Here is a 15,498-nt window from a genome sequence, read left to right as displayed (position 1 = left end):
GTTAATAAGACACATTACCAATCATGCCTTCTTGTCTTCAAAGCTCTAAGGTACCCTCAGGTATTTAAGAAGATATTTATATTTTCCCACTGGGATCTTTGCCCAGAATGAAGACAGCCTGTAGTCCAGCAGGAGCTGGAAATGACCCAGATTTAAGATTTCTATCACCTTTTAAAGCAAAATACTTAATTTCACTTTTTGCAATAAACTGTACGTAAGATACCAAGCAAGTATAAAAGGTTGGTACATTTGCCAGGTGGGTGAGACTGATACTTTTCATCAGATAGAGATCTAATACTCTGTCGTTTTGAGGGCTATGAACAAAGAGAACTTGGGGAAATTTGATTAATTGTTTAGATCCTCCTAAAATAAATCTTTCTTTCAAGCCTTTAGTTTTGGTGGTAGGTAGTGAGGCGGGGGCAGATGGTGGTAAGTGTTGATGATTGCTCCATTGTACTTACTGTACTTAATAGGTTCGTTCAGTAGTTACAATTACAAAGCTCACAGAATATGACCATTTTTATATTCTTACCCTCTCTTGCATTATTCTATCTTTTCCCCAATAGACATAATCACCATGTAGACAGCTCCCTTTGTTATTCCTTTGTTTAAAAAAATCCACACACATATGAATGAAAAAACAATTGTGCTTAATTTCATTATTACAGTAATGGTAAACTATAACATAGTTTTTTTTAGGACTTGGGCTTTTCACCCAACATATTTGTGTCTGAGATTCATTCTTATGGTTCTTTTTGATTAAGTTTTTCATTGTCATATCCGTATTCCTTGTTAAAAGATAATAGTGTATTTTTCCATTCTCCTTGCAGTGGACATTATTTCCTTTTTTTTTTTTTTTTTTTTTTTTTTTTTTTTTTGATTACTAGAAAAAGTGCTGAAATGATCATTGTTGTAACAGTCTTGTTATCCATGGTAAAAAGTTTCTCTGAGGATACGTATATCAAAAAGTGGAGTTGTTGTCTTGATGGGTATGTGAATGTTCACCTTACTTAGAATAACAAATTGTTTTCCGAAATGGTCATTCCAGTACACACATCCACCAACAGTAAATACAAATTTTTGTTGATGTATATCTTCTGTCACACATGGAATTGTCAAACTTCTCATTTGTGTCAATCAACATGGTATCTCATTGTAATCCTGGCCTACATGTCCTTGATTACTGATGAGGTTGAACATATCTTCATGTTTATTGTATATACATATTTCTCTTTAAGATTTTGGTTCAGGTCTTCTTTTCATTATCGATTGGGTTATTCATCTTTTATTTGACTTACTGGGATTATTTTTCATATTCTTATGTGTTACAAATGTTGCAATTGTTTTCTTCGAGTTTGAAGCTGTTTTTCAATTACTTGATGGTGTCCTTTGATGAATAGAAGGTCCTAATTTTAATGTAGTCAAATGTATTCATCTCTTTTATGGTCAGTTTTTTTACAAGATGTCTTACTTAAGATACTCTTCTCTATGCCAAAGTCAGAGATATTTTATTCTATATTTTCTTGTAGAAATTTTCAAGTTCTGCTTTTTTATGAGTACTTCTGTATATAAATCAGTTTCATAATACAAATCAATGGCCATTTAAAATAATCAAGCCTTTGAATTAGTACTAATATTTCTGATAACATACCTCAAGGAAATAATAAGAAAGTGGAAAAATAGTCCATATTCATGATGATGTTTACCATAAATTTATAATAGCAAACAAAACTAAAAGTAGTCTAATAAATGTATATTGCTAAACTAAGAGCCACTTTAATGAAGTCTTAGATTTTCATTAAAAATATGTCTTCTTAGTAATAGAGAAAATTGTATGATATAGTGTTTAGTGAAAAGAGTGCTATAGTTAAACTCATTTAAATTTTAACTATCAAATTATATATGTTAAATTTCAGAGGAGGTCACAGAATACTGGTAACAGTGATGTGTGAGGGAGTTAGATTTACATATATGCTTTTACATATGCTTTTATTTTTCTATTTCCCAGACTGCAATGTTGGTGCATATTTTTGTTTTAAAAAGTAAATTACTATATTTTGAATTCGTCCATTCTTCATGTAATAAAATGTTTTCTTAATGACTTTTAATTATAGAGGTATTAGATGATCAAAATGACTAGCTGCATTTTAAATTATCTGCTACAAAGTAAAGGTGAAAAATATAAAGTGTTTTGTTTTCAGAAGTTTTAAAAAATGAAATGGCAACGTTTCGCATTTACTTTTCTACCATAATATTTAATCTGTGATATATATTTCTTTCTCAGGAAGTTTGGGCATGTTGGCATGAATTATTGTCATACTTGGAGAAAGCAAATAAGTGGCTAAATGAAGTTGAATTTAAACTTAAAACCACTGAAAACATTCCTGGCGGAGCTGAGGAAATCTCTGAGGTGCTACATGTAAGTTGTAAATTAAACCAAATAATGATAATTTATATGCATTATTAAAAGAGGTCAAGTACCAAATAAAAGACAAATCCAAAGAAAACAACCCAAGAGAGTATAATTACTGTGTTATCACTCAGCATTGGTACTTTGGACAAAGCCTTTGTTCCCCCTAAGAACCTTCTAGGTCACAAGATTTTGCAAAGGGTTTAAATAACCTCTTACAGAGAAAATTTGCCTTTATTATATCACTAAGTTCTACATAGATACTTTACCTAATTAAATCTACCACAAACCTGCAAAGACAGTGTGAATAAACAATATCACTGCTTTAGGGCTAATCAGGATGATAATATGAAACATTATTTCCAGTTTAAAAGCTGCATGTATTGAATTGGAACATATTTTATACTTACTTAAAATCACAAATTTACACCTTACAGAATGTTTTGAGTTATTAAATGGATATGCTTTAATATTGGAAATATATCTTTAAAATATTCATAAAATGTAACTACACTTTTAAGTTTTACTTTGGAGACTTTTAATAATTAAATTTTAAATGAGTTTGCATTTATAAACTTTCACTTATTTTAACTTCTGACATTGAGTCATTCAAGCTCTATGCATTTTAGTGTACTTTCGACTTATCTATATGTAATGAACATGTTGTTTTAGAATAGTATATGTACATAAAGCTATAAGTAGTATAGCCCCTGTGTAAATCTATAAAATAAGGAGCATAAGTTATTCAAGATGTGAAGAAAATGTAAAATATTTCTTTAGACAGAATAGAATTGTAATCCTAGGACATCAGAGCAGACACCTATGGATCATTTTATTCAACTTCCTAATTCTCAAAAGAAAATTATAAAACCTGCAAAGGTATTAAAGTACAATAAATGAGGTCTTCAGTGGGCTTTAATTTTGGCCCTATTTGACTAATCATGACTATAAGTTTGTCGTATTCAGAGAAGTTAATTGACCAAACATTTCTTGTGAATCAACAATGTGTTACATGTTCTAGAAAAGATGCAGTAAACTTACAGCACATTAATAAAAGGACAGTGGCCAGAACAGAAGATATGATGATAATGTTATCCTATGAAGTTGTCAAATTGTACATGGAGCATCATGCTGAATTCTTGATATCACAGTTTAAGTGATGCACTGAAAAACTAGGGCATGTTCAAAAATGAATGTTAAGGAAAGAGAAAATTTGAAGCCATAAGAGTATTTAGAAAAGATGGGGGAAAAAAAACCTTACCATTACTATTTACTATTTTAGGTAAGGCTCTCACAATGCCCACAACACAGACAAGCAGGGAGGAGGAGGATTGCAAGTGCTCTTATCTTTTATTCCTATCTTGTGGTCATAATTTCTGATTGTTCCTAATTCAGATAATGGAGCCAATAAAGGAGATTCCACAGTGAAAAAATAAACAAACACATACATAAAATTGGTTCTTTGGTAGTGTTGCTGATGCTCATCCAGGAGGACATTTTGAGTGAAAAGGGCTAGATCACCATGAATCAAGGATAGAAAAACTGCACGACTTCTAGGTTTTCTTGCAACTCAAGATATTTATAACTGATCCCTTAATTTTGCTTTGTTGCTTTTTATCCACCTTTAAAAAAATTTAGCAAGGTATATACTTCGTTACATCTTATAAAATAAAGTATCCATTAAAATTATTTACATCCATTTTGCAAATAAATATTTACAAAATTAAGATTTGTTAAAAATAGTAAGGAATACAAATTATAAGGAAAATTATTAACAATTTCATTGTTCTGCTCAAAAATTTGATGGCTTTTTAAGTATTTTACAGGTTATGGTGATGTTTTAAATATAAATGTATTTAGGAAGTCTCTATATTTTTATTTTCTTGAAACTTAATAGGAAAATATATTGAGGTTGCTCAAAATTCAAGAAAAATGTATAAACAGGAAAAATTATAAATATGTGTTGGAACATTTTCATTTCTTTAAAACAAGGAAAACAGAATATTTAATAAATGTGTTAAAACATATACCCATCGCTTATTCTACAGATATGTTTGAGGTCCAGTAAGATGAAATTGAATCCCTTGTTTTCCAGCATGCCTGCATTTGACACTGAGATTCACTTTCATCATATTATCTAGCCAGGCAACTTTGTTAATTTTCAGCAGTATAGGAGATGGGTATTATTGGGATATACATAACAGAAAATCAGACAATGGCTTAAGCTCACAAAATAATCTTTTCTCACCACAAAAAGAATAGTGAAGGGAAGTTACCCAGGGATGAGGATGGTTCAGCCATATTATGAGGCGAGTAGGCACTCTCTTTCTGCTCTCTATTCCTGAGCGTGAAGGACCTCACACTCAGAGTCATAGCCTCCCTGTGCAAAGATGATTGTTACACCTCCAGGCCATGCATGTGCAAAAAAGTAGGAAGGGCAAAAGGATTCTTCTTGAGAGAGTATTCCTTTTCAAAATTGTGTCACTTGGACACCACTAGCTATCAAAGAAGGTGAGAAATTTAGTGTTTTACCTCTTCAGGTTTTAGAGTAGGGGACATCAAGGAAAAAGGTGGTTGTGAATCAAGTTTTAAGTTCTCAGTCCACAACACTGTCATAATCCCATGAAGATTCCTGTAGAATGACATCCTATTTTTTGAAGCAAAAAAGCTCCTTGGTGTTTTTAATCCTAATTAAAATTTGCTTTAGATTGATTATGACTTAATTATATGTAAATCAGAAGATACTGAGCATTGTGTGATAATTCAATGTATTTAGGAAGAAAAGAGAAATAGTAATTATTGCAAATGTGTTTCAGTCACTTGAAAATTTGATGCAGCATTCAGAGGATAACCCAAATCAGATTCGCATATTGGCACAGACCCTAACAGATGGTGGAGTAATGGATGAGCTGATCAATGAGGAACTTGAGACATTTAATTCTCGTTGGAGGGAACTACATGAAGAGGTATGAAAATAAGTGAAAAATCTCCTTAATCTAGTTTGCATTAATGTATAGCAGATACAGGCCTCTCAGATAAAATGAGCAATACTTTAAATATTAGCTTTCAGGTTTCAGAGACAGTCCAAGGCCAGACACTGGGTAAATTCTTTACATGTGTATTATATCATGTGATTTCACAAAAACATTATAAGTTAGGATTTTAAAAAGGCAACTGAGACATACCAAGGATAGTAACCTTCTTGGGTCTACATACTCTGACCACAGACTTCTTTTTCCTGTTCAAGATAATCCAGTATGTGTGGGTATCCTTTCTCACTTGCTCTCTCATTTTATCCCTCTCCCTCCACTCCACACACATTTGTTATGTCATATGTAATCTGCTAATAATACATGCAATTCTGTTAGTACCCTGTATTATTTGTTCTTCACAAATAACACTAAATTTCTTATAGATAAATTTTCATACATCACACATGGTGTGATTTTTCAAATCAATACTAAAACAAAATAGCAAATTTCTCCTAGTCAGTGTTTTGCATACTCTCTCCTAAGGATGAATTATTTGTTAAGAAGAAAACCTATTTTATAATAATGTTTAGTTTTATTTTCACTTACTGAGTTACAGCTACTACAGGTGTGATATGGTTCTATGGTTTGATAATAAAAATTTCCTATCCTTCATAACTTATAAACATTGATTAGTTAAGGAAAAGTTATTGATTTCCTAGAATGTGCAAGACATAAAAACAAATAAGGTATGAAGAGAAAAAGAATAAGGAGGGTAGTAACTAGGGGAGTATGCAAGAAACCATTGATTATTTAATGATTCATTGAATAGTCAATGTCGGGGACCTTTTGACATGCCTACAGATTGAAGAGGGGGAGCATCTTGAGTAGGAAAACCACTTCTCTAATTCTGAAGAGAAGTAGGTGAGGGTGGGGCAGATATCTGCAAATGTACAGGCAGCGGCCTCCGGTTTGGAATCCTGCCACTATATTTGGTGGGTGGCATATCCATATTTTATCCAAATCAACATAAGGAATTGGGGATTGGAAAAGGGGAAATCCAAACAATCTCTTGATCCTTCATCACTGTTGCACTATTGCTGGATCTGAGTCAAATAGATATGGCTATGTGGCAAGTAAATTGAAGATCATTTCAATGTGGGTTTTGATATGGAATTGGAATGTGTTTTTGTTTCTATTTGAATATTAGTGTCAGGTAGGAGAGAGCAGTTCAGGCAAAAAATTAAAAGTCGTTGTAAAACTGACCTTGGCTTAGCTGTGAAAAGACTCTTTTGTTGAGACAGGGTCTTGCTCTGTCACTCTGACTGGAGTGCAGTGGCATGATCATGGCTCACTGTAGCCTCAACCTCACTGGGCTCAGGTGATCTTCCCACCTCAGCCTCCTGAGTAGCTGGGACTACAGGTGCATGCTGCCACTCCCGGCTATTTTTTTTTTTGTATTTATTTTTGGTGACATGTGGTTTTTGCCATGTTTTCCAGGCTGGTCTTGAACTCCTGGGTTCAAGCTATCCACTTGCCTTGGCCTCCCAAAGTGCTGGGACTACAGCTGTGAATGGCCACACCTGGCCGAGATCCAACTTTAATGTTTGACATTTTTCAGTACTCATCTATTCTGTCCTTAGGAATAGCTTAGTCTCTAATTTTACCTTGGTATTAACTCTATTAATGTAATTATCTTGCAATCCTTTATTAACACAAAACTACTTATAACCTTCTATTTCAAAGGTTGTTGGTATAAAACCTGACATTTCCCCCAAATAAAAAATAATTCAGTTCAGCAGCATACCTTGGTTCAACACCTATTCTCTTATTTTCTGGACTGAGTTGTTAAAACATAAAAATTTGAATAAGAAAATACTTGAAACTTGGTCTAGTAAAACCCCTTGTATTAGTCAGGGTCCAGACAGGGCACAGAAACCACACGGTCACTTAAACAGAGAATTAAGTATTAACTACTTACTGGAAATTAATTTTAATAGAGAATAAAAGAGATCTCTAAAGAATACCCTAAGCCTGAGGAATAGTACCCAAAAAAGGAACTAATATGGAACGATAGGAGCTCAACCCAAGGCTGGATTCGGACTTCTTTAGAAAGGGTGTGTCTGCCTCCCATGGGATGACAGAGAAGTTTCCTTCATTGACCCAATCCAGAACAAGTCTATAGCCAGTGGGCTGAAGCTAGTGTGAAGAGAATATTGGAGTGGAATGCTGACAAAATTCACAGAGAAGTAGCCTATGGTGGGGAACCATTGAATTTGCTAGAAAGCTGGCTGGTGTATTCATTGGACATGTTGGGAAACTACCTGTAGTGGATGCTGCTAAACTTGAGGAAATGAGGTGGGGCTCCAGGAAGAGCTACCTATGGATTTGCCACCCATCCTCAACTCGCTTGTTGGGTACCCATAGAACTTGTCAAACACGACCCATAGTGTTGCTGGAAGTCTTTTGGGTAAAGCGGGGGGATGAGGTGAGCCTTACTGGGCATTCCATAGGCCAACCTAGAGGCACAGGATTGAAAAAGAATTGAAAGCACACTGGAACAGACAAACCTCTACCTCCCCCATTGTCACTCCAGCACCCTTTACTGATAGAACTTAATAGCATGCCAGCTGACAAGGGGAGAAATATTCCCATATCAAAACCAGGATTATGTTGAAAGGCAAAAAATTGATAACTGGCAAATCCCTCTGTAATTCACTGGCTATGTGATCTTGAGTAACATTTTTAAACTTCCATTTCCTCATCCTGTTTCATGGGGGTTTTTTTTGTGAACAAAATATAAAATGCTGCACTTAAAGTACTTACTATGGTTCCAGGAACATAGTGCATATTCAATAAATTATTCAATAAATTTAATAAATTATTTTATCTTTACTAGATCATATGCTAGAGTATCAGCCCTCAAAAAAGTGTGTGTGTGTATGTGTGTGTGTGTTTGGGTATAAATATATACATAATAGTACATATGTGAATATATCTATAAATAAATAAATATATATGTGTATGTGTGTGTGTGTATATGTATATATCCCTCTGAGGGCAGTGATAGGTAAATAAATGCAGATAGTACAATATGAAATACAATGAAATGCACATGCCTCCATTAGTTAAATAAAATGCTAAGATAGATAAAAAGGATTTTTATCACCCTCTAAGCCATAAAATCAGAACCTCTCCACTTCAACCTCAGTGATCAATTAAGCAGAGTGTTAAAATAACAATAAATCTAAAATAAATACATTTGAAACTATTATCAGTCCTAGCTGTGTTTATATTACATATTTGGCCAGTAATTTGAAGTTATTTGACAATGAAAATAAAGCATATGTAGTCTTTACCGCTTTCATGAAAACCACATCGTGTTAAACATGATATGCTTCTCAAATTCTGTTGTATCAGCATGTAATAAACTGATGTGACCTTAGAGATACAATGTTAAATTAAAACAATGTGTAATAATAGGACTTTTGTATTTCTCAGGCTTTACTCAGCACTTTGATCAATTCCAAACTACTTAGGTAATAAAGACACACCTATATTTTGTTAGCTAAATCAATCCTTTGGATATTTCCACTATCTAGTTAAAAAGACTGGTGTTTTGATGCAGTAGAATGAGCCTTGGGATACATTATCTGAGGGGCTGAAGAAACAAAATGGTACATTAATGTGTTATAATCAAGAATTCTGAATTTGTTTTAGGCCATGATTTTCTTGATTTTTGGTTGGTTAAAGAAAAGCAGTTTTTATTTTATTTTATTTTCTATTTTTATTTATTTATTTTTGAGACAGAGTCTCTCTCTGAAGCCCAGGCTGGAGTGCAATGGCATGATCTTGGCTCACTGCAACCTCCGCCTCCTGGGTTCAAGCGATTCTCCTGCTTCAGCCAGTTTTTCTATTAATAAACAAAGTACCCTTTAATTTGAGGACGAGCCTTAACCCATTTTTAAAAATCAATTAAGTGCCTATGTCAGAGGTTTGCGAGGTTTTTATATTGCCTACCTAATGTTTCTTATAGCTGCAATTATGCAGAACTAAGGTAACATTCAATTGCCTGTTAAATCAATCAAACAGCCAGACTTTTATTGCCTATGAATATTTAAAAGAGATTGACTAGATCCCATTCCTAATTTCAGAGTGTGAGTTTGCATTCAAATAAGTAATAAATTATTTCCATCACTTCAAAAGGCATCTTTCATTCTTGATAATCATATGGCAGTATATTTTCTACTCACAGTAACGATTTGAAAGATGGTTAGCAAACCAGGCAACATCTCCAAAAGACATACCAAATCATATAATTTTTACAACTATTATAATAGCTTTATTCTCTAACAGGGTAACCAAGCAGCTGAAGATGTTTTAGTAATGCAGCAAAATGAATAATAATATTGGTAATAGTATTTGGTTATAGAGGTCCAGGTACTGTTTTTATGTCAGACATGCATTTTCTCATTTCGTTCTCACAATAGCCTTATGATACAGGGTGGTGTTTGTTTTTGTTTTTTCTTTTTGTGAGATGGAGTCTTGCCCTGTCACCCAGGCTGGAGTACAAGGGTGCTATCTCAGCTCACTGCAATCTCCGCCTCCCGGGTTCAAGCGATTATCCTGCCTCAGCCTCCCAAGTAGCTGGGATTACAGGCACATGCCACTATGCTGGGCTAATTTTTGTATTTTTAGTAGAGATGGAATTTCACCATGTTGGCCAGGCTGGCCTCAAACACCTGCCCTCAGGTGATCCACCCGCCTTGGCCTCCCAAAGTGCTGGGATTACAGGTGTGAGCCCCCGCACTTGGCCGATATAGTGTTTTTTATATTCCCATTCTATAGAAATGGAAAGGATAGTAAAGGCCCTAGGAAGAACCGATTGAGCATTTAGACCCATCTCTTTATACTTGAAGCCTAGGCACATGACCTTTTGGCTACACTACCTCCAATCTCTGTGACCCTTTTCATGCATTAAATATAAAAACTCTCTGCTAATAAGTGAATATGGCAATTAACTAGTTTCCCAATTTTTAAGGAGAACTTAAAACATGACCTTAGAAATATTAGGGCTGACTAATTAAAATAAAATTTAGAGTCTTAAATATTAAAGTCACACATTTAGAAGTCCAAAGCCTTTACCACTTCTCTTGATGAGTGATTATTTCACCTGTTTCGTGGATTATTAATGCCCCCATTTCAGTCACTTTTAAAGATGACTGTAAGTTGTTTTGCCTGACATGAAATAGCAAATATACTAAAAGAGAAAATAATCAAAATTGGTTAATTCTACTGAAATAATAGTGTTTATGATAGACTGCTAGAGAGACCTATTGATTTTTCCTGGTAATTATGACTTTGAATTTTTCCCTCAGTGTCACATCTGCCTTAGCATACATATGCCAGAATGGAAGAATATTCCTTGAAGGAAGACTATAAAGTAATCTAGGAAAATAAGTGACATATTATGCTTTATTAATTTGTCAATATGCTTCTTTTTAGAAAATATCTGTCTATAATAAGAGAAGTAGCCACTACTTGTTGAGCACAGTTTTATGTCAGTCCTTTTGCTAAGCAGTTAGAAGCAACATCAAACTTAAATCCCACATTTGTTTTATGAAATAGATTTGATTAGCTTACTTCACACATGTTGTGATAGGGCTGACTTCTGTTCTCAAGGGCTAGGACAACTAAGTCTTCTATAATGCCCTCTGCAAAGCACCAGGATGCTGGAAAATGTCTAGTAGATATATTTTATTTTGCTTTCAAGGAAGTATAAGTAAACTTTTAAAGGCCAGGAAAAAAATCAGATGAAACTGAAGTCATACCGTAATATGACTACGACCACTGACATTTGTATTGCCCTGGAGTTAAAAGCTAATACTGGGAACCCCAATTTTAGGTGAATTAAGTCATTTGGTGGAAAAGAAATATCCTCTGGCTCAAGAAAATGGGGAAGCTAAACACAGATTCCACATAAAACTGGGGTTCTCTCAGTAAAATAATAGGCAGAGAGACTTCTATCTGTGGAGAGAACAAGCATAAAAAGGCATCTGTCTTCTCACTCTTCTCACTGTGAGTGAAAAGTAATAGTAAGAATAATTATTATAATGTCACCTGAAAATGTGTGTAGGCCTATTCTTGTAAGGTAAGGAACTCTTGATTGTATATTATCACAAAGGGTAAAGAAATATCCAAACAAGGGATTAAGTCAAAGTAGCACCAGGTTAGGAGCGTCCTAATATTAGTTAGAAGCAAATGCAAATTCTTTACCACGAAAAGTGCCTTCAGTGTCCTCACAGATTAAACTCGGAAATTTGAGCTCAACATAAACACATAAACACACACATACACATACACATACACACACACACACACACACACACACACACACACGCAGACACACAAGAAAAGCCATCATGAAGCAGTCAGCCCATACAACAAAGGGTGAGTTTACTTCTAGAATTTCAGATATTAGAATTGCAAGATGTATAGTATAAAATAGGTAAAATATTATAGAAATAAATGTTATTGAAGTTTTCAAAAAATAAAACATTATAAAAATGGAATAAATCAAAATTAAACAATTAAATTAAAAATTAGAAAATGAATATATATTTTATATATACATATATACATATTAGTTGAAAGAAATGAATTAAGAGAAAACTAAAAGATAATGTACAGACTGTGTTACCAAAAACTAAGGAGATGGAAGATGTGAGCAAGAAGGTAATAGATACAAGGGTGGGGAGTAGAATATGAACATATAACTTATCTCAATGGGAGTTTTCAAAGAGGAGAATAAAGAAAATGGAGATTGTTATTACTCAGTATAAAAAATCACATAATCCAATTTAAAAGTGGGTAGTTGAGCTCAATAGACATTTCTCCAGTGAAGACATACATATGGCCCACGTATATATGAAAAAGGTGCTCAAAATCATTAATCATCAGGGCTATGTAAATCAAAACCATAATGATATATGTCTTCACACCTGTTAGAATGGAAACTATTTAAAAAGAAAATTGAGAGATGGCAAGTTTGGCAAGGATATGGAGAAAAGGGCTCCTTGTACTCTGATGGCAGGAATGTTAATTTGTGCTGACACTATGGGCAACAGTATGGAGATTCCTAAAAAACCAAAAAATCTTAAAAACAGAATTACCATATGATCCAGCAATTCCACTTCTAGGGATATATCCAAAGGAAATTAAATCAGAATGTCAAAGGGATTATCTGTACTCTTTTGTTTATTGCAGCACTATTTACAATAGCAAAGATATGGAGACAACCTAAATGTCCATTGACAGGTGAAAGGAAAAAGAAAATGGGGTATATACATAAAATGAAATATTACTCAGCCCTTAAAAAGGAAGCAAATCCTGCTGTTTGCTGTAACAACATGGATAAACTTGGAGGACATTATGCTACATGAAGTAAGCCAGACATAGAAAGATAAATAATACATGGTACCACTTATATTATGAATCTAATACAGTCAAACTAACGGAAGCAGAATGTGGAATGCTTCCTGCCAGGGACTGGGGGAAGGGAAAAAATGGAGAGGTATTTGTAAAAGGGTACAGTGTTTAGGTTATATAATATAGATAATTCCCAGAGATCTACTGTAAAGCATATTGCCTGTAATTAACAATACTCTATTTACTTAAAATTTGCTAAGAGGATAGACCTTATGTTAAGTATTCTGTTACAGAATAATAATAATACTAGAACAGGAGGAAAGTTTTGGAGATGATGAATAGGTTTATGTCATAGACTGAGGTAATGTTTTCATTGTTTTATATTTATCTCAATTCTCAGCAAGTTGTATATGTTAATTATATACAACTTTCTTGTATGTCATAAGAATTTTTTTTAAAAAATGGAGATGGAGTAATATATGAAGGATATTAAAGGAAAAGTTTTGAGAGCCAGTGACATAAACCATTTAAACAGAAAGCACATTATGTAACAGGCAAAAAAAAAAAAATAATACAAATCTAATCATCAGACATATCACAGTGAAAGTGCAGAAATCCAAAGACAAATTTATATTAGCAGCCAGAGGTTAGATGGATAACCTACAAAGGAATGAAATTTAGACTGACATTAGACTTCTTATCTACAACAATGAATAAGAATAAAGCAATGGAAAATATTTTCAAGATACTGAAAAAATTACTGTCAACCTAGAATTCTGAACTCAACAAAATTAGTTCTTCAGAGTAAGAGGAAATGGGACATTATCAGAGTGAAAGTGAGATTTTACCCCAAGAGACCCTTACTACAAAAACAACTAAAATAAGTATGAAGAATTAGAAGTAGTAGAAAAATAAGTTGTAAAGGTTTTAGATACAAGTAAGTATGATGAGGCCGGGCGCGGTGGCTCAAGCCTGTAATCCCAGCACTTTGGGAGGCCGAGACCATCCTGGCGAACACGGTGAAACCCCGTCTCTACAAAAAAATACAAAAAATTCACTGGGCGAGGTGGCAGGTGCCTGTCGTCCCAGCTACTCGGGAGGCTGAGGCAGGAGAATGGCATAAACCCGGGAGGCGGAGCTTGCAGTGAGCCGAGATTGTGCCACTACACTCCAGCCTGGGCGACACAGCGAGACTCCGTTTCAAAAAAAAAAAAAAAAAAGAAATGTATTCTACAAGTATGATGAAAAAATAGTTAAGCTTTTAAATACAAAAGGCATTTGTTGCATAAAATATATAAGAATATCTAATTTGCATTTATAATTTTGATCTAAAATACTAGATTAAAAACAATATGGAGGGGAGGTACAGTCACAAACCCTTTTATTTAGAAAGAGGGTAGAGATAGTGTCTACATCTTGACTTTATTATGCTGTAATAAATTGTCAGGGATAACCACTAATGGAGCATCCAGCTTGCAAGCAATAAAAGAATGATCAAAGGAACAGTTTTCAATCAATATGCAGTAAAGCAAGAAAGAAGGAAAACAAATCGGAAAAATATGAGATGAGCATAAAATAAAAGATAAGATGGTAGAAAATAGAAATAGAAAAAAATAGAAGAAAATGGATGGTAGAAAAATACATCAGCGGCCGGGTGCAGTGGATCATGCCTTAATCCCAGCACTTTGGGAGGCCAAGGCAGGCAGACCAGCCTGGCCAGCAAGGTGATACCCGGTCTCTACTAAAAATAAAAACAAACAAACAAAAAACTATCCAGGCGTGGTGGCAGATACCTGTAATCCCAGCTACTTGGGAGGCTGAGACAGGAGAATCATTTGAACCCGGGGAGTGGAAGTTTCAGTGAGCTGAGATCGCGCCATTTCACTCCAGCCTGGGTATAAGAGCAAAACTCCGTCTCAAAATAAATAAATAAATAAATAAAAGAAAAGAAAAAAAAATACATCTGTAGTCCTAGAACTATTTGCTCAATACATTTATTGTGGAAATGTTCAGAATAAAGCATCAAAATTCAAAGTATATTGTTTTTGAGAAAGGATTAATCAATAAAAAACTTAGACACCTAATTTATTTCCAGCAAAATAGACATTATGGTCAATATCATTATTAGGCAAAAAATGGAGCAAAATATAACAGTTCTAAAACTTGTACATACCTGGCCAGGCATGGTGGCTCACGCTTCTAATCCCAGCACTTTGAGAGGCTGAGGTGGGTGGCTCACCTGAGGTCAGGAGTTCGAGACCAACCTGGGCAGCATGGTGAAACTCCATCTCTACTAAAAATACAAAAATTAACAAGGTGTGGTGGTGCACACCTGTAGTCCCAGCTACTTGGGAGGCTGAGACAGGAGAATTGCTTAAATTTGGGAGGCAGGGGTTGCAGTGAGCTGAGACTGCACACTGCACTCCAGCCTGGGTGACGGAATGAGATTGTGTCAAAACAAACAAACAAATCTTGTACATACCTGGGAAAATAACTTTAAAATACATAAAGCAAAAGTTCACAGAATAACAAGAATAAATACACAACTACATCAGCATGGTGGGAAATTTCATAATGCCTCTTTCAAGATACCAGACAAAAGTTAGTGAAGACAGTGATGATGAACAGTTGATAAGTTGGATATAAAGACTGTATAGAGAACCCCAAATCAGAGTGTAAATTTCATCTCAA

General features: G+C 34.4%; 1 protein-coding gene across 9 annotated transcripts in view; it reads left to right on the top strand.

Annotated features, from left to right (window-relative positions):
- DMD (dystrophin) overlaps positions 1-15,498 on the top strand; it is a 2,157,177-nt gene that overhangs the window by 789,125 nt on the left and 1,352,554 nt on the right. For all 9 annotated transcript variants that reach the window (XM_077988314.1, XM_077988313.1, XM_028842274.2 and 6 more), the window contains 2 exons: positions 2,285-2,419; positions 5,227-5,376. In XM_077988314.1, coding sequence (XP_077844440.1) covers positions 2,285-2,419; positions 5,227-5,376 — 285 coding nt within the window. The remainder of the gene's footprint in view (positions 1-2,284; positions 2,420-5,226; positions 5,377-15,498) is intronic.

The sequence above is a fragment of the Macaca mulatta genome, chromosome X (assembly GCF_049350105.2).
Source record: "Macaca mulatta isolate MMU2019108-1 chromosome X, T2T-MMU8v2.0, whole genome shotgun sequence".
NCBI classification, from domain to species: Eukaryota; Metazoa; Chordata; class Mammalia; order Primates; family Cercopithecidae; genus Macaca; species Macaca mulatta.
This window is presented reverse-complemented; position numbering and strand designations above follow the sequence as displayed.